The following is a 17565-nucleotide window of genomic DNA, read 5'->3' as shown; positions in this document are numbered from 1 at the left end:
TCTTGAGAGGTTTTCAAGTGGAAGAGACAACTAAAGCACCCTGCGTGGGTGTCATCCTTCACCCCTGTCATCTAGGTCATGCAAAAAGTCATCTTGAACTTGACCTTTTCAATGCAAATTAAAATCCTGCTAACGCGCAATGGTAAATAATTATGTGTGTATTTCATTTTAACCTTTTTTTTGTAGAAAGACTTTTCAGAAATACTTAATTAAGTCAACAATTTGATTGCTCTTTGTAGCAGTAATAGTAGTAGTAATGGTGATTGTATTTTTTAAAAAGGACATATTGTGTTATCTTGTGCAGACATACAGTACATAATGCAATATAACAAGCTTTTAACCATTTTCTAGAATGTTATTCTAATGTAATGAAGCAACGATAGTGAGCTATTCTGATCTCCACCCACTCAACGTCACAAGTACTCCACTTTTCAGGCAACTCCTCCTGGCAAGTCACATACACATCAAGGCAACACCGCTCCTGATACTTAAAAGAAGGAAAGATATTCACCTCTTTATTTTTGCAGTTTAGGATTGGAATATTACATTTATTTTAATTAGTAGTTGGGATTTTTTGTAAGAACGTTTTTTTCATTTTTCATTTCACAAATGACCTCCCAGGTGCTCTGGGTTTTGGTTGCATTTTCCGGCATCCTCAGTGTGACCTCCTATGAGATGTTCAAGTGTCCAAAAATTTGCCACTGCACAGCCTCCAGCTTCCAATGCAGCAATGAGACTCAAGTGGCTTCTGAAAGTGACACCAGATCCATGTAAGTATTTAAGTATATAAGTTCTCCCTCTTTGTGGTTATTCTCAATCATTTATGTTGTCACTTTTGGGACGTTCTGCTGTAACATTTCTGCTGGACAAAGCAGAGGGAAAACTGTCAATTAAACCATTTCCATTCTCACATATTTAACAGAGTTCTCAAACACCTGGATCTCAAAGAACTTCCAACTCATGCCTTCAAAGAACTGATCAACATAAAATTAATGTAAGTTATTGCATATAATATACTGTATATTAAAGAATATCTTCTTGGGTTGAGTTCAGCAGAGTAGCACAAATATTGATTGATATCAATTTCTAGCAGGAATAAAAGCTGAATTTAAGTTAAAAAAATTATTGTCGTCCTAATAAACATAACATAATTTTATTGTTGCTTCTGTACAGGATTTCATTGTTTTTTGTTATTTTTTTGTTTGTTTAGTAGTAATCCATTTGCACTATTTGGCTTCTTGTACACATTAAATGATTTGTTTTGTTCTGGTCAAAAATAAGTAACGCTGGCTGTGTGTATTGAGTACAGAACTTAAGTTGTAATAATCTTCCTTGACATCGTTAGTAATATTGTTTCAAGTTTATTAAATAATTTCAAATCACTACCATACCCACAACAGCTCTCAACAGTGTTGATAAAACATTTTTGCTTTGACTGTTATATTTGGTGCCAGTGACTGTTTACGTGTATGAACATACAAAAGGAAAGAGGTCAGGTATGCGTCTATCAATAAACAAAACATTCAGGGACAAATCTAGAAGTGTGTTTACCATTCAGTGTCTTTGTTTAGACGTCATACTTAAACATTTTCATTTGGCCGAGATCAGGTGTTACAAACCTTCTTGAAAACTACTGCTTGCATACCAATTGATGGAAGTTTGTAACCCTAACCATTTCAAATGAATATAATTTATCAACCCATCCATCTATTTATATGGTCGTTGCACAGTAGAGTATTAATTTGTTTATTCTTTTATTATTTTCCATATACATGTTTTTTGCTTTGTTGACATCTTAAATATCATTGAATTTTTTATACTTAGACGTAAGATCGTTCAGTTTTTATTTATTTAGTCACTCAGCATATGTCTAAACCATATGTACAATGTGTGTGTGTGTCACAGTATGATTTATTACTGCACCGCGACCCGGATACAGAAGCACGCCTTTCTCTCCATCCCCGGCTTGAGAGAAATGTATGTATAAAACAAGACTTCTGTATTTTCCATTTTAATTTTCACAAAATCAAGCAATCACACTTGCCCTCAAAAGTACTGGAACAGTGAGGACAATTGTTATAAATTTCCTTTTGACAGAAACGTTTGGGTTTGATATGAAAATATTAATGGAAGTCAAGTTGTGAGTTGAAGTTGTAGTTCAACTTAACCTTTTTATATGGGTAAAGAACAATCTATTTTTATTTATAACAAATACTCTATATTCTAAGTTATGTATCCAGTTTTGAAGCTGAATTGCTAAATGTTTGTCTCATTTAAGATAAACTTCCTTAAAAAAGGGGGTATTGGTCTCACTGTTCCAATTGTTTTGGAAGGGAGTGTACATGACTGATTACGCTTCAGCTGTACTATTATGCAAAAGTCCTCCACAAAGAATGTTAGGGGTTTCTTTGTTATATAACCTTCTTCAAAGCAATTGTTTCACATAGAACATCAGTCAAATATTTGTCCAAACCTTTAATTGGTGCTGTCGTAAAATTGAAAAAAAAAAACCTCATTTCTTTCTGTATTTGTATTCCCGCAGCACTCTTAAAAACATGAAACATTTGAGGACAATTGAAAAGGGTGCCTTCACTGATCTGCCTGATTTGAATTATTTGTAAGTATTTCTTCTTTTGGATAATTGTATTATTATTTCAGATTTTCTTTGTCAGTATGCAAGCAGCTACCATGTCTAGTTGATGAAGCTTAAATTCAGGCTAACAACCTTTGGGATACTTTGTGTTGACAACATCAAAATATTAAGTTCAGAGTACTAATGCAAAAATAATTTGTTTATGTTGCAACATGGAGATTAAAGAGTACCTCCAAAGTAGGCCCTCATCATGTAAATAACATTTTTTACAGATGCATCTTTGGCACTGGGGTGATTCACTTCCCCGACTTATCCACTATATCTTCCTTGGCCTTCCCGTTCAGCCTGTAAGTAATCCCATTCAAAATAAATAAAGTGCTTGTCAACATCTTATTTGTGTGGTGCGCTTACATTTTTGCCTTTTTTGTACAGCAATGAATGCCCACTAACATCAGCATCAAGCTTTAGTCACACTATTTTGTCCGACTAGTTAGCAAAACCTTCTCTATCAAATTTTGCAGAAAAATGCAAGAAAACATGGCCATAGAAAATATCCCTGCCAATTCCTTCAATGGTATGACAAAGATGCCCAGTGACATGTGAGTAGATCATATTACCCAAATATGGTTCAGCAGTAGTTTAAGAATGCTTTTTTTTTTTGTCATTTATTTTGCTTCTCAAATGTGCTTAAGTAACTGAATGTTCACCGTGACCTGGACCACTGGATTTGTTGACAGTAAATTTTGACCTTGACAGAAGCCTGATTGGAAGCGGTTTTAAGGAAATCAACCCACATGCATTTAATGGAACCTTCATCAGAACGCTGTAAGTCTTCCGTTAATGTTACAATGTTGATGTATTTTCCTTGTCATTTTCCAGAATGGTGGATTTTAATAGCTTTCTCTTTCTAATCATCAAATAGAGCAAACAAATGGTATTCAAGACGAAACAAAGACTGGTTGTCCCTTTGTTTTCTTGCCCTTCCACACACTGCTAGATGTTGATGGGTAGAAATGCCCACTCTACACACAAATAGATAAAATGAGCCTCAAAAGTCGAACAGCCAAACTCTTGTATAATTTGGAGTTCAACCTAAATGATGGCATATTTTGGCCTCAAAAGTATTTACAAATAACACGTATGTGCAGCTCAATGGGCCGATATTGGTCACTCAAGATATCTTTGATCAGTACAATTTTTTACATCAACTTATTCCTCGATTACATACAAAAATTTATTTTGGCAAGCAATTGGTGTGCTAAGCATAGAATGACTTTACTGATGTGAAAAAAAACCCAGCTGAGCTCACTGTTTCCAAATCCTGCCTGAATAGATTTGTGTTGAAAATAAAACAATGGATTGTAAAATTGCATTTAAACTTCAAACTGCTCGCTTTAAATGTAGCTCCTTTTCTTTCTTTGTAGGGATTTAAGGCACAACAGACATCTATGCAACATTCCAGAAGATGCTTTCGAGGGAGCCTTGGGCCCGCTTTATCTGTGAGTTTTAAAAATACACTCACCTAATAAAATATGTTAAAATTCTGCCAGTCAGTTTTTAGGGGGTTACAAATCGATTTTGAAAGTCGTAGTGGACTAATAATTGATTTAATTTAGCAGTAAACGCACAACTGATGGATGAAGATGACTATCATTAACCCCCCACAGACCATATTAGACCATTGTTTGTTTGTTTGATTTTGTTATAGCTGTCATATTTCCTCTATTAGTGACCAGCATTGTTTTTACTCAAGGGCAGACATCCTCCAATGTCTATCCGAAAGGAATTTCTTCCTTCCTTGGGTAATCAGGGTGATAGTTAGGGGTAACCTGTTGTGTATGTGTGATTCAGGGATGTGTCCTCCACAGCATTGAGCTCCCTCCCTCGGAAAGGGTTGGAGCAGGTAAAGCGCCTGAAAGCCAAATCTGCTTTTGCACTGAAGCGCCTTCCTCCATTAGACAGCCTGGCCGAGCTGGGGGCGGCCGAACTGACTTACGCAAGCCAGTGCTGTGCTTTCCACTTGTGGTACAGCAAGCATAGGTAAACAATACTCTCTTACTGATGAAATAATATGACAAATATTAATGCAAACTATCAAAAGTTTGATGTTGATCACACTTTACATCTGATTTTATATTGACAGACAAGAGGCCCTCGAGAATCCATCGCCGTTTTGTGAATCGATTCACACGTAAGTTGTTAAAATACAATACTTGGCAACACATAGAAGCTAGAATCTGATTGGACAATAAAAAAGAATATCCACGAGAAGCTGCAAAACCAAGCAATGAAATGAATACAAAAAATTAGGCACAATTTCATTTAGGTTGTGAATGTAGGTCAGTGCTTTTGACTGCATGCAACTGTTGCAAAAACATATCTACTACTACGACTTGTTTTCTTGGTTGGAAAAAAGAACCTCCGTGTATACAGTGTAAAAAAGACAAAAGAGGAACGAAGTTCTTTGAGATCTTGGGGTCAAGGCAGAAAAAACAAGAATAGCTGCAAACACGGAAAACCTTCGGCCAGGGAGAATGCTCCCACAATGATTTTGAAAGAAATTTCAGTTGGTACTTTCTTATTAAGTCCTTGAGCTGAATCAGTGTTACTTTTACCGACTTTTCAGTAGTAAGTCAACAACAATTGTATAATTTTATCTTTTACCAAACAGTCGGTTCCTTCACCTATTGTGTTGGAAAACATCCATCTCAGTTGGCACCTCCTCCTCACGCTGGTATTCTCCTCCTCAGCAGGAGTTTTCAGCCAATCTGACTGTGATGGTCACTCTAGCGCAAACAAAAGCACACCCAAGCTGACCCCAATGGTGTTCAATTTTGTCAAGGTCAAGACTGTTGGCAGGTCACGCCATTCTTTCTAAAAACAAATTCCAGTGGTAATATTTAATAAATTCTGATATGTGTGGGTAGCAATAATGCCTCACGGTTCTGAGGATGAGAGTTTGAATCTGGATACTATGAGGAGTGAATCTTCTCAGACTTCCTTTCACAGTTCCAAAATCATTTCTCTTGGAATATTTGACCATGTACTACATTTCAATGTATCATCATTCATCAGGGAAGTCATTTTCTGAAATTAACTCAAATTTCTTTGGTCCTCCAGAAATTTAGGTCGAGGCACTGACCTCTACAACGACCATCCACATTTGGAACATATTTGTCCCAGCAACCCTGGCATCCAGTGCACACCAGAGGAAGATCCTTTTAACCCTTGTGAGGACCTCCTGGGTCCCATCCTGGGCAACATCACCTGGATAATTGCTTTTTTGACCATTGTTGCTAACCTCACTGTGTTGGCCATCTTGCTTTTTACCAGTCGCAAGTTAACCATCTCCCGGTTTCTCATATGTAACCTAGCCCTGGCAGACCTGTGCATGGGTTTTTACCTGATGCTCATTGCCCGCATGGACTGCCACTCTCGCCACGAGTACTATAACTACGCCACGGAATGGCAGACGGGCCCGGGATGCGACATGTCAGGCTTCCTGACGATGTTTTCAAGCGAGCTATCAGTTTATACGCTCACTGTGATCAGTTTTGAACGCTGGTACACTATCATCAATGCCATTGATCTGAACAAAAGGCTTAGCATGCACCATGTGGTGGCCATCATGGTCGCAGGTTGGGCCTTCTCCCTTCTAGTTGCTCTGCTGCCCCTAGTGGGAGTCAGCAGCTATGGCAAGGTGAGCGTCTGTCTCCCAATGGATATCGATACACGGGCTGCTCAGGCATACGTGATGATCGTGCTCTCGCTTAATGTTGTCGCATTTCTGGGGGTGTGTTTCTGCTACGTGTGCATCTACCAGAGTGTCCGCAAGCCGGCGCCCGCCAATCGCTACAATGACGCAAAGCTCGCCAAGCGCATGGCGGTGCTCATTTTCACCGACTTCCTTTGCATGGCGCCAATCTCCTTCTTTGCAATCTCTGCAACCCTGCACATGCCCCTTATCACCATGTCTGACTCCAAGATTCTTCTTATCATTTTTTATCCTATTAATTCTCTCTGCAACCCTTTTCTGTACACCATCTTCACTCGAGGCTTTAGGAAAGAGGTGCGGCTTCTGCTCCGACGTTGGGGGGGTACTCTTATAGCATTCAAAGGGAAAGGCCCACAGTTCCCAATTTACCTGCCTCCAAATAATGTCCAGCAGGAAACCACGCTTTAGCTTCTCACGCGAATGAGAGGTTGTTTGTGACCGAGGGAGGCCCCGTGAGCTATCAAAAAGTAGAAGGAAGAAGACATCATCTGCCCAACCTGTACATTTTTTCAAAAACTTGGTTTAGGATGGAGAGAGTTTAGCGTGTATCCTGCCTTTCACTCCAAGTAAGCGCAGATAGACTCTAGGTCACCCATGACTCTCAAGAGGACAAACGGAAAAGTAAATGGATGGTTAGATGGACAGATGTTCCAGCATGTACAGTACACGTCAAACAACAATAAGGTATCATCCTGTGAGAGCATTCAGAAATTTCTCAATGGCGTTGAACCACAAATTACTCTTAATGAGATTGTTTTTGTTGTTTTAGAAATTTGAGGTTTGCGCCTTTACCTTTGCACTTTTATGTCCAAAAGTATGTACATTTTCTGGTTCTGTAGGCGAATAAGTTAAAAAAAAAAAATACATTTACTAATAACAAAAAGTTAAAGCAAATATCATTTTAGTTTTGGACATTGAATACATTTGTATATGCTTCATTTCCAACCTTGGCCTGGCACAGACAGCAGATTGTGTTTGCACAGTCTGGACCACAGTCATGTTTTTGTTTCAATTCATTAAAGAAAAAGACAATTCAAGCAATTTTCTCTTTCCTTAAGATTGTAAGGTGATAGCAGCACCTGGATACTAGTGTGAATGGAATGGCTGAAACTAATGAGAAGGTCAAAATGCCACAGGGTAACACCTCGAAGCTCTGTAATTAAGCGGGTGTTAAAATCCAGTCCCGGATTATTTATAATAGATACCTATTATGACATAACTAAAAGCCACTTTTTCAAGATTTATTCATTCACACAGCATGATAAATGCATTGAAGAAAAAAAAAAACATTACATGTTTTGTTTGAATACAACTCTTTAGACAAAATACAGAACATAAACATTGTGAAATCAAATTTCATTTACAACGAGATTAAAGTCGTTGTGTCAATTTTTCTTTTATCACACTGATGACTATAAATTATAACTATCTATATTCGCATCATGTCCTATGTCTTAATGTTTTTTTTCCTGCGTCATCAGTAGCAGTCCCAGTGATTGACTGGAGACTAGTTCAGCGCCATATCTTGTCAGCTGGGATGAGTTGCCCTGACTTGCCCCAACCCAAATGAGGAAAAGCAATTTGAAAAAAAAAAAGGATGGGCAAGTAGCAGCGCATTACCATTCTGCTTCCCCAACAGCTTTAGAGAACACATAATCCCTGCCACCATAACACATGACCCCATCTTTCAAATGAAACTTCCAGCGGTTCTTACTGCGGTGAATCTGCAAAGCAGGAAGAACACAAAGACGTTGCGACATAAAGAATGAAAGAATTTTCATTTGCTGAGAGGCCACGTACTAACTTTGTCATATTGGCAAACAATAACGTTCTCAGAGTCAAAGAGATCTGGGATGTCTTGTTCAAACACATCGTCACCTGAATTCAATGGATCCTGTTGAACAGAAGAGAGTGAGGCTTTGAATTCAATCATTTCAACTACTCAATGTTTTTCATCGTTTGGAATAAAGGAGAAAATCATTTTTATTTGTTTCATTACCTACATTAGTTAAGAACTTGCTTTTCAAGCTACAGTGCATCTCTTGAATGCTACAGTGGGACAATGCATATAAAATGGAACCCATACCTCATCTTGTATTTGTTCCTCAGCTGCTTCACTGTCACTACTGGAGGAGGTGCCGTTGCCATCACTGCTCACGCCTGCTTGCAGAGCCTCGAGGGCCTCTGCATTGATCATACCCAGGAATTCATTCTCCTCCAGCGGCACGTCTTCCTCGTCTGGGTCTGAATTGTCTGCCGTACCGTCCAGTTGGACGATGTCTGACAGTTCATTGTAGTTGTACTCCAGGTCCAGCTTGTGGATGACGGTGATGATGAACAAAAAGAAAACAAATTTTGATGGACTAGAGATTTACAACAACAAAAAAGTTGCCAATGTCAGTGCTGAGGATAGTTTAATTTTTCATCTGTAGATTGTAATTATAATTAGTTTCCTCTCTGCTTGCAAAACCTAAATTAAGTATTACATTTGTGATATAAGCCTACCACGGATTCGCACCAATTATTATCCAATTTCACTTAATTAGCCAAGAAATCCTCTAACAACACAGAACACATCAAATTGCAAACATTAATGTGTTAGCAAATATTGTGCCATCTTGATGATGAATAAAGTGTATTAAAGATTTAAAATCGTATCCTAGACCCTGATCTGTTCGATTGAAATTACCCCCAAAATGGATTCAGGCTGGTCATAAGAATTGGTGAGAGCCAAGTTTCTCGCCCTTGCCGCTTTTTCTCGCTCCTCTTCAATGACCACTTTGAGGATGTCGTCAATGTCGCTGCTCTTAAACCGAGTTGCGTCTGTGAAAACCTCCTCGCTGCCGATCTGGAAGTCAAACAAACTGTTGAGCTTTTGTTCCCAGGCTCTGGAAGCAAATGGCTCTCTGGACCAATCGGGGTGGAGACATGATGGCGATGATGATTTGATACCTCAATTTGTGGGTACTCTGGCATAGCGTCTTGCTGGAGGACGCTGCTCTCTTGACTGGGCAGTAAAAGAGAATCTTGCGGTGGTGGCGGCGGCGGCGGGATGCCCGAGGTTGGCACAAGCAGTGGCATCGGTCCATGTGGAAGTGTTTTGCCGGGTTGTACTGAAGTCTGTGGCGCATCAGGAGCCTCTTTTTGCTCAGTGACCTTCAGCGGCTGTTGGGATGTTTGCTGACCTGCTGGGGCCTGAGTGACTACAACAGGAACGTTGACCTTGTAAAGTTGACCTTTGAGTAATAAAGGGAGAGAGTGATTCAAACCAATCAGTTTAGCAGAACTGATAACATTTAACAAAATAAAAGTAAAAATAAATGAACATCTCATACCAGAAGCTGTTTGTAGAGTGACTCCAGCAGGTATCTGCACTGGGTAAGATAGACCCGTAGGAAGCGAGAAGGTGGTAAGAGCCTCACAGTTGTTCTGCAATTAAATATTTGGTACAGTTTATTGTAACTATACCCACAAGGAGCTCATTATAGCGAAATACATCCATTGGCAGGTAGCCCAGAATCTTTTGTGGTCGATAGATACACGAGTTTGATGAGTTTGGTAAAAAAAAAAAAAGAAACACTCAAAAATGATTGACAATATTTAAATGAGTCACAAAACATACTTGCCTGGACATGAAAATTGTGAATATTCTGACTTGGGGGGATCATTACTGAAGCTGTCATAAGAGAATAGCAAAATAGAACTCAATTCACATCACATAGTAAATATGACAGGTATAGCCGATGTGAATGACAAGCAATAAGCAAAGTCCTGATGCCTTGGTGCTACCTGGGGCTTCTGCATCGTTACGGCTGTAGTTGGGTGGAAGCTGCAGCACAAAGTTCGGAGAGTTTATGTTGTTCTTCCTGAAGTCGTCCATGGCCTTTGACTCCATCATCTTTGTCTCCCAAAGCTGCACGGCAGAAGAGGCTGATATTTTTTCTCTCATTCGTTTGCCAAAGCCGGCTGGAATAAAACGGTACACTGAAGACTTACATGTCGTAAATCATCCAGGATGCAGTCTTCAAGCCCCTCATCCAAGAACAGCTCCCTCATGCTCTCGATCACATCATCAATTATTGACAGATAGAGCTTTACCTGCAATCATTTTCCAGAAAAGTCTAATAAATCAATATAGGCCTTATCACTAGAGAGAATCATGGGAAAGTACAATAAAACAGTCTAAAACTAATTAATACCTCTGAGTATCAAAGTTAACAGACTCATGATTACAGAAGGCTGCTTATATGAACTACAGTACACTATATAGGCTGATATGAGGAGTCCACATTAGCTATGTTATATTATGCTACAAATAAACTCTTTCAGCCTATAAAGTTCATTTGGGCTCAACACAGGGCTTAAAAAAAGGTCCTCCATTGCAATTTGGATGAAATATGTCCTTAGATGTCATACATTACACACTATAATACTCTGTGTCACATTTTCACTGGAGGCTAAATAAGACTAACTGCACGCCCAAAAACAAACCACACCAATTAATGGCTAGAAAGCTCCATTGAGATAGCCTACAATATATAGATTTTTTTTTTTTTTACAAATGATCCTGTCCATACTCAAAACTTTGCTGGCTAAAGCAGCTCTTACCACCGCTGCGCCTGAGTTGGTCAGCATGATGGAAGGGAAATGAAAATGGAGCCACAGGACACTTTCATCAGAATTAATGTTCTCCACAGTCCCTCTCAGGTGATTGTAATGAACCTCAAAATAGGGGGTGTGATTTGAACTGAAGAGCCTTTCCTCTTGTATTTCCTTGTTTGCTTTTACTCAAAAAATACTACCTTAGAAATGGACTGTAGAAATGTCACCTTTTATTTAGTGTCAACTGGAACTTTGTGAGTGCACCGCAGAAGGATTATCTTATCTCTAGGGAGCCATTCAAGGCTTCGCCAGTAGGTCACCGAAGGCGCTGTCTATCACAAACACCAAACCAGCCATCTGAAGATTAACATTTCAGTTACCACTTTGACCTTAAGATATTCTTATCATGCGTAGAGTGTGTGCACTAAATGTATCACTTGCAGTGCACACAACCAAGTTCTTTGTGCAGCATGGCTTGGGAAAACAATATCCAGTAGGCGGAGGGTTCACTTTTGCTTTATAAGGCCAAAGAGCAGACGGTACATTTTTTTTCACTTTGAATGTGTGTAAGCACAGACAAGATAGTGAGATACACAAACACAAGAACCATTGCGAGTTTTAAAAGTCATATAGGTTTATTTCCCATTTTACTTTGGTAGGACTGGATTTGGGTAGCGCATACTGCTTATCAGTCTTAAATGAAGGCCTCTGAGTTCATTGTGACCAGGCTGAACAGTTAAATACAAAGCATAACATTTGATTCAATGAAAACACATTCCGCCAGAACTGAACTTTGATAAAGACTTAAAAGGCAAACTGAAGCAGCACATGGGATGAGATGGATGCCGGAAAAAAAATGGGTTTCATTAAAACTGTCTTGGCAGTATGTTAAATAGTTATGCGTAATTTAAGACCATGAGTGTTAGTCGTGGGACTTTGCAGCAGCAGTTGTGCACAGACATAAGATGCATAATTAAATACACAATTTGCAAATTCCCTGTGTAAAACATTTGTTACACTTTGACTGTGTAATCATTTGGCAATTTTTAAGACCAATGCAAAAAAAAAAAAAAGTCAACCAGCTTTGTCATTGCAACTAAAATTCATTTAGTTCAGTCAAACGAGTCCAAGTTATAGACAAAATGAAGCAGCTAGTTGCATCACTGTGATAGATGAAGTCAATCTTCCACGAGATGTTTCCGTTTTCATGTTATTTCTTCTGGATGATGTCAAGCATTTGCCATATTTTAGTGCAAGTTAATTGACGTACTTGTCCTCTGAGCAATGTGGAATGAAAGATGCTTAGAGCATGAGTCAAAACTTTTGATTAACATGAACTATAATTAATTCAAGTGTGCAACACGGGGCGTAATTGCAAACCCGACGGAAATCGACTTATCCTAAACAGCGAATACTGCTCATTAATAATCTCAGCCTATTCATTTATTTAGGCTGAAAATGATCTAGAGGGCAGTGCAGATGATAGAAATGCAAGCCTAAACACAGTTCTCATACATGTTATTCCACTTTTAACAATTACATGTAAAGTGCAAGTGTTACGATGATTACACATGCAGTCTTAGTTATAGCACTAAACCTCCATGAGCAATACTGGTAATACCAAGCAATGTGAAATTAGTTAAGTATGACATGAAATAGTAGGAATAAAGTCCCTTAAAGTCTTAAATTCATATTTGAAAAAGGAGTTTCTTTGATCATCACTGTGTCATACAACTGGATTCTTTCTTTGACTCGATTTCAATCCATTTCTTCTCCACTTCCACCTGGGAGGAAAAAACACAACAAATTGGTGCGATTATAATTGGAACATTAATTTTCCAAAGGCAAAGCAGCAGATTTTATTCTATTTCATACACAGGGTAACTTGAGCCACCAAAGCCACGCCCCCACCACTCAAGCCATTTTACCTGACAATGATAGCGTGTCCAGCTAGTCACGTGTTTCTGTGGCTGGATGTCGTTGACTGTGCCCAGTGACTTGACTGTAGTCTGTGACACGACAGCACCCACAATCTCACATTCCATTGTGATGAACGGATACCAGTCGCTTGGAATTTCCTGATCAGATCCCAACTCTAACTTGCAGGAGAATGAATGAGGGTGGTCGATTGCTGCAAGGGAACAAACGAGGTCAAGGGCTCAACTCATTCTACTGTACGGCAAACATTGGCACTTTCCGATGATCTCCATTGAAGTTGTACCATTACATTTATATGGGTCATTGTGGACAAAACAGATTCGTCGTTACCTGTGTTCTTTGCCGGGAGCCTGTCGATCTTCCAGACGACAGCAGAATAGACATTCTCGTACTTGACGCTGCCGACCGACACCTGCATGACAGGCTGACACTGCGCATTGCTGAAGGAACCCAAACGGGCATTTCTGTTCATGCGGGCCTTTAGTGACTTCTGCCGCAGCAAGCTCGCAGTTTGTGTCACTTTGACCCATTCGCCTGGCACCGGCACACGCAATTCTACATTCTCACACAGCGGATACGTGTCCGACACCCCCGTGGCGGAGAGGAATGCTCCTGACATGTTAAGAAAGGCCTGTAGCTCAACATAGGCACCTTGAACGGTGACCACAGCTTTTATCGAGAAAGGAATTTCTGCGCAACCCAAATACATGGTCTTGTACCGCATCAGCTCCACTCGACAAGCATCAGGAGGACTGAACTTTATCAGTCTGGACATGTGAAACTCGGTCTCATTCACACACTTGTGGAGGTGGCAGTCTGTGATCTCCATCCAGAGCTCATTGTCATCTTCAGATCCATAACTCGCATTTGAACGCAACAGGCCTAGGTCGTTTAGAGCGAGGAAGCAATCGCCGACTCCATTCAGGAAAGCAAGACAGTGAACCTGAGTGAAGGCAGTCCGCTCCATGACTCCTCCAAACTTATCTTGTTGTATCCAGATGTGGTCAGTGATCTGCAGCGACAGCTCCTGCTCCTCATAACTCCGCCTAGGCTGGTGGGGTAGTGGCATCTTAAAGATCTCCTCTTCCATGGACACCACCAGGTCCTCCATGTCTTTGTGTACAGTGGAGCCAAACTTGAGGAGTTGTTCGACTTCTGCTTCATGATTCACCTCCAGCTTGGGGTGGTAGCGTTTCTTTTCGGTGTAGGTGAAATGTTCGACTTTCACTGTGAGAACTTTGCGAGGCTCGCTGTAACTTTCTAGCTTGAGGTCCGAGAGCCGACACTGAGGCAGGAGCTGGAACTCTTTGAAGGGTTTCTCAAGCCCTTTCTCATAATACATCTGCAGGACACCTCCTGGTAACAAACGGAGGTAGATGGGCCCCCACTGTCTTGACGACATGCGATTCTTTTTTTCTGGAATCCTGAGCATCACAGGCCAACCATCTCTCCTGTGGCTACGAAACAAGCCCCGGGGGACAAACTGAGAAGGTCCCTCGCTTATCACCTCACATTTTGAACTGAGTGACCGTTCATCTCTCTTGTAGGTTTCTGTCTCACCGTTATTATCCGATTCTGCTCGGAGGCCTTCCATTTTGTTGCAAACAAAAGACAAAGTGTTCTGGAGGTGATCACGTGGAGGCTCATGGCCATCTTTGGTCCGTATGAAGAAACGCGGTAGACTGTTGTCAGGCTCTGAGTCTGAGGAGGAGCTGCCCGCATCAATGCTGTGTCCAGAGCTGTCCCAGAAAGGGTTCAAGTGTCCTGACTTTGCCTGGTAAGTAGGGAAAGGGTTTGATCCATCTGAACTCAGACTCTGGGTTTCTGGTGCAGGAGAGGGAGTAGAAGTGGGAGATGGGCTGGTAAAGCTCTGGAAGAAGTTGCTTCCCTCTCTGGAGTTGGAGCGAAATGGAGACCCGAGTCTTGAAACACCACTCACGGGGGTGTGTAGGGGCGTGTTACTCAAAACACATGAATTTCCACTGACACTTGATTGGCTTTGAGGCGATTCCAGGGAGCTGTTCAAGCTCCAGGAAGTGTCTCTGATAGGAGGAAGCACTAATTTGAGACCATTGGGGCGTGGTAGCGCCGCTTTGATACACCCCGTTGACTGTCGGGGCTTCTGCGGTGAGGAAAGTGCTGTGTTGTCATCTTCAAATGTAACCCAGTTCGAGTGATTGGTGGAACACATGACCGATAGCCCTTCAAAACAAAAGCTCCTGCTTTGTTTTGACAACGCAGAATGAGTTTTATCTGCAAGAAAGGGAAATTACAGAAATCAATTGGAAAATCATGCAAGAGATTTCATTGGATAAGGTGGATTTGCTTGAACAAGGTGAGCTCAAGTCAATGTATTGAAATGAAATGGAGGATATAGTATGTCAAAGCGTTTGCACGTGTACAAGTGTTCAAGTCTGGGGTTCCCTCTGTAAAGTTACGTAATATTTGAAAGGCAACAACTTTAAAGAAGCCTCAATTCTGTTTGACGGGACCAATGAGCACCCTTGATCCAACCTCAGAAAAGCAGATGATTTTGGTCGGACGGACGGTTAGGGTGCAATAAATTTAGCTAAAAACAAAAGTCAAAAGACAAGTACAGGCTTTCCCTTCCTCTACATTTCAATATTTTTTGGGACAGAACTCCTGCTCCCTAAGCAGGACAGAAAAGAGAAGGTTCTAAATCTTTACAGAACAAAAGAATAAATTCCATACATTCTTTTTGGACAAACAGACATGCACTCATGTGGCATTGCGCTCTCATTTGTCCGCACATACAACAAATATGACCTAAATGCAAGATCGACTAACCCGAAATGTGATGAACCCATTGTAAATACCTATAAAATGCAAAATATTTCTGAGTCATATCAGCCCAACAAGCTAGAACACATAACAGACCGATAACCAGAAAAAGGCACCATTCTGTTTTATAATGAGGCCACGCCGTTTTAAGGCATCACGGTCATCAAAGCTGGTTTATAAAAACTAAGAGCATCATGTACGGATGGATGAGCAATTCCAACATGCTCAATCATGTGGAGAGTTACAGCATGCCTTGAAAATACGATGAGTTCAAAAACAGTCATTTTATGTTAAAAGCAACAACAACAACAAACAATTAGACTTGCATTCGATGATTGGTTTGACCACAGTCACTGTTATCAAGTGCAGAGAATGCGATGACCCATTTCCAGAGGCAAAGTGTCGACTCATCGGTAAGCGAGCAGAAGAGAAACTGCTGCTCAGCACACACACTGGAAACACAACGTGCAACAAGCATCACTCGTTAGCCATTATTAACTTTTATTCCATGGACCCCAGCTCTTTCCCACCCATAATAGAACAATAAGTGGAATATAATAACATGAGAGTCATTTTAAAACAGTACTTTTTTTCCCCTGGAGTTTTCATTTATGAAATGAACTCTTTGGAGGTGATTCTGCTGTCGGTGATTCTGCTTTCACAATAGTACAGCATTGGCCTGTGTAGTCCATATTCGGGGGTGCTGAAGTACCCCAAAAGTAGATCAAGGCACCCCAACGTGCCAAAGTTTTCAGCACCCCTTAACTTAGAATCGCCCCTGCACTACACTACTGAAATGCAGTTTTGGTGACTATGGTTAGAAAAGTACTTGAACAATAAAGTGCATATGCCAACCACCATAATTTATAGTGCAATACATTAAAGAAAATTGGCAATCGTGGTTTTACTTTAAACTTGGCATGCTCAGTTCGAGAATTAAGTAGAACTCTTGTTATTAGATTGTGCAGGTGTACCTTTTGTTGTGACCACTTGGTGTGCTTACATTATGAAAGTTAGGAGAGGTTGGTGATGTTGTGCTCTCCAGAGTGGAGAGATTTACAGTAAATGTTGGGAGAGACATGCCGATCGCTTCACTTCCCCTGCTCAGTACATCCAAGCGGAGTTTCAGCCGCTGACACCCACGACAGCGTCGCCCGAGCTCTCGTGTCCCGAACACGCAGGCCCGCTCATCGGATTCGCTGCTTTTCGCGATTGTTTGGATCTAGTGAACTTAATAGTGTGTTTAGTCACACTCTCAACACACGACTGAACAGCAAACGCCCTTAACTCAACTACTACGATTGACAACATTGCAAAAACACAAGCCCAACTTCTTAAAAAAACGGACTTTTCGGCGTACTGGAACGTCGCACAAACTATCACAACTCCACTGAAAGCAGGCAGAAATTGAGCTAAAGGCAAGATAAACTTACAAAATCACATAGATGGTTCACTCGTTGAGGTCATCACTTAAATTTGATGGACGCAGATGACAGCAGGTCGGTTCGGTTCTCTTCAAAATGGCAGTGAATCCCGGGAGTGTTAACTCTGTCCGACCGTCCTCCGACGGGACTTTGCAGGGGGAAAAAAAAAAAACACAACCGTGTTGCGTTCAGGAATGTGGGAAACACTTCAACTTCTCTTCGTTGTTGGGACTGAAAGTGTCCAACTGAAAACGATTGTTTACTCGTCATATCATAGACATAATCACAGATTACGCAACAAATGTTAATAGTTTATGCAACTATTGTTGAATTTGTTTTAAAAGGGGCCAACACCCCCACACAAACCTGCAGTATTTCAGTATTTTTAAAAGTGAAGAGACTGCAAGCACAGATTTGTGCAAAAAAAATCT

At 40.6% G+C, this 17565-nt stretch overlaps 3 protein-coding genes across 4 annotated transcripts; 1 reads left to right on the top strand and 2 right to left on the bottom strand.

The window, feature by feature from the left end:
• Positions 1–609: 609 nt before the first annotated feature.
• On the top strand, positions 610–6776 carry LOC133158262 (lutropin-choriogonadotropic hormone receptor-like). Its single transcript, XM_061285349.1, has 11 exons — positions 610–770; positions 923–994; positions 1906–1977; positions 2543–2617; positions 2866–2940; positions 3115–3192; positions 3350–3418; positions 4018–4092; positions 4445–4633; positions 4737–4784; positions 5714–6776. Exons 1-11 carry the CDS (start codon positions 610–612, stop codon positions 6774–6776), a joined length of 1977 nt encoding a protein of 658 aa, XP_061141333.1.
• An 898-nt stretch (positions 6777–7674) lies between these two features.
• gtf2a1l (general transcription factor IIA, 1-like) lies at positions 7675–11003 on the bottom strand. Its single transcript, XM_061285368.1, has 10 exons — positions 10980–11003; positions 10365–10466; positions 10158–10281; positions 9995–10044; positions 9704–9797; positions 9321–9604; positions 9058–9216; positions 8455–8682; positions 8173–8262; positions 7675–8092 (listed from the first exon to the last, which is right to left on the bottom strand). The coding sequence occupies exons 1-10, from the start codon at positions 11001–11003 to the stop codon at positions 7985–7987; spliced, it is 1263 nt and encodes a 420-aa protein (XP_061141352.1). The 3' UTR covers positions 7675–7984.
• A 583-nt stretch (positions 11004–11586) lies between these two features.
• LOC133158259 (stonin-1) lies at positions 11587–17313 on the bottom strand. Of its 2 annotated transcripts, XM_061285343.1 has the most exons (5): positions 17144–17313; positions 16037–16162; positions 13239–15161; positions 12899–13101; positions 11587–12754 (listed from the first exon to the last, which is right to left on the bottom strand). In XM_061285343.1, exons 2-5 carry the CDS (start codon positions 16119–16121, stop codon positions 12689–12691), a joined length of 2277 nt encoding a protein of 758 aa, XP_061141327.1. In that variant the 5' UTR covers positions 16122–16162; positions 17144–17313; the 3' UTR covers positions 11587–12688. The 2 variants fall into 2 exon arrangements, with proteins under 2 accessions (XP_061141327.1, XP_061141328.1); XM_061285344.1 differs by lacking the exon at positions 16037–16162 and having other exon boundaries at positions 17144–17312.
• Between the last annotated feature and the right edge of the window lie 252 nt (positions 17314–17565).

The sequence above is a fragment of the Syngnathus typhle genome, linkage group LG8, assembly GCF_033458585.1.
Source record: "Syngnathus typhle isolate RoL2023-S1 ecotype Sweden linkage group LG8, RoL_Styp_1.0, whole genome shotgun sequence".
Lineage (NCBI taxonomy): Eukaryota > Metazoa > Chordata > Actinopteri > Syngnathiformes > Syngnathidae > Syngnathus > Syngnathus typhle.
This window is presented reverse-complemented; position numbering and strand designations above follow the sequence as displayed.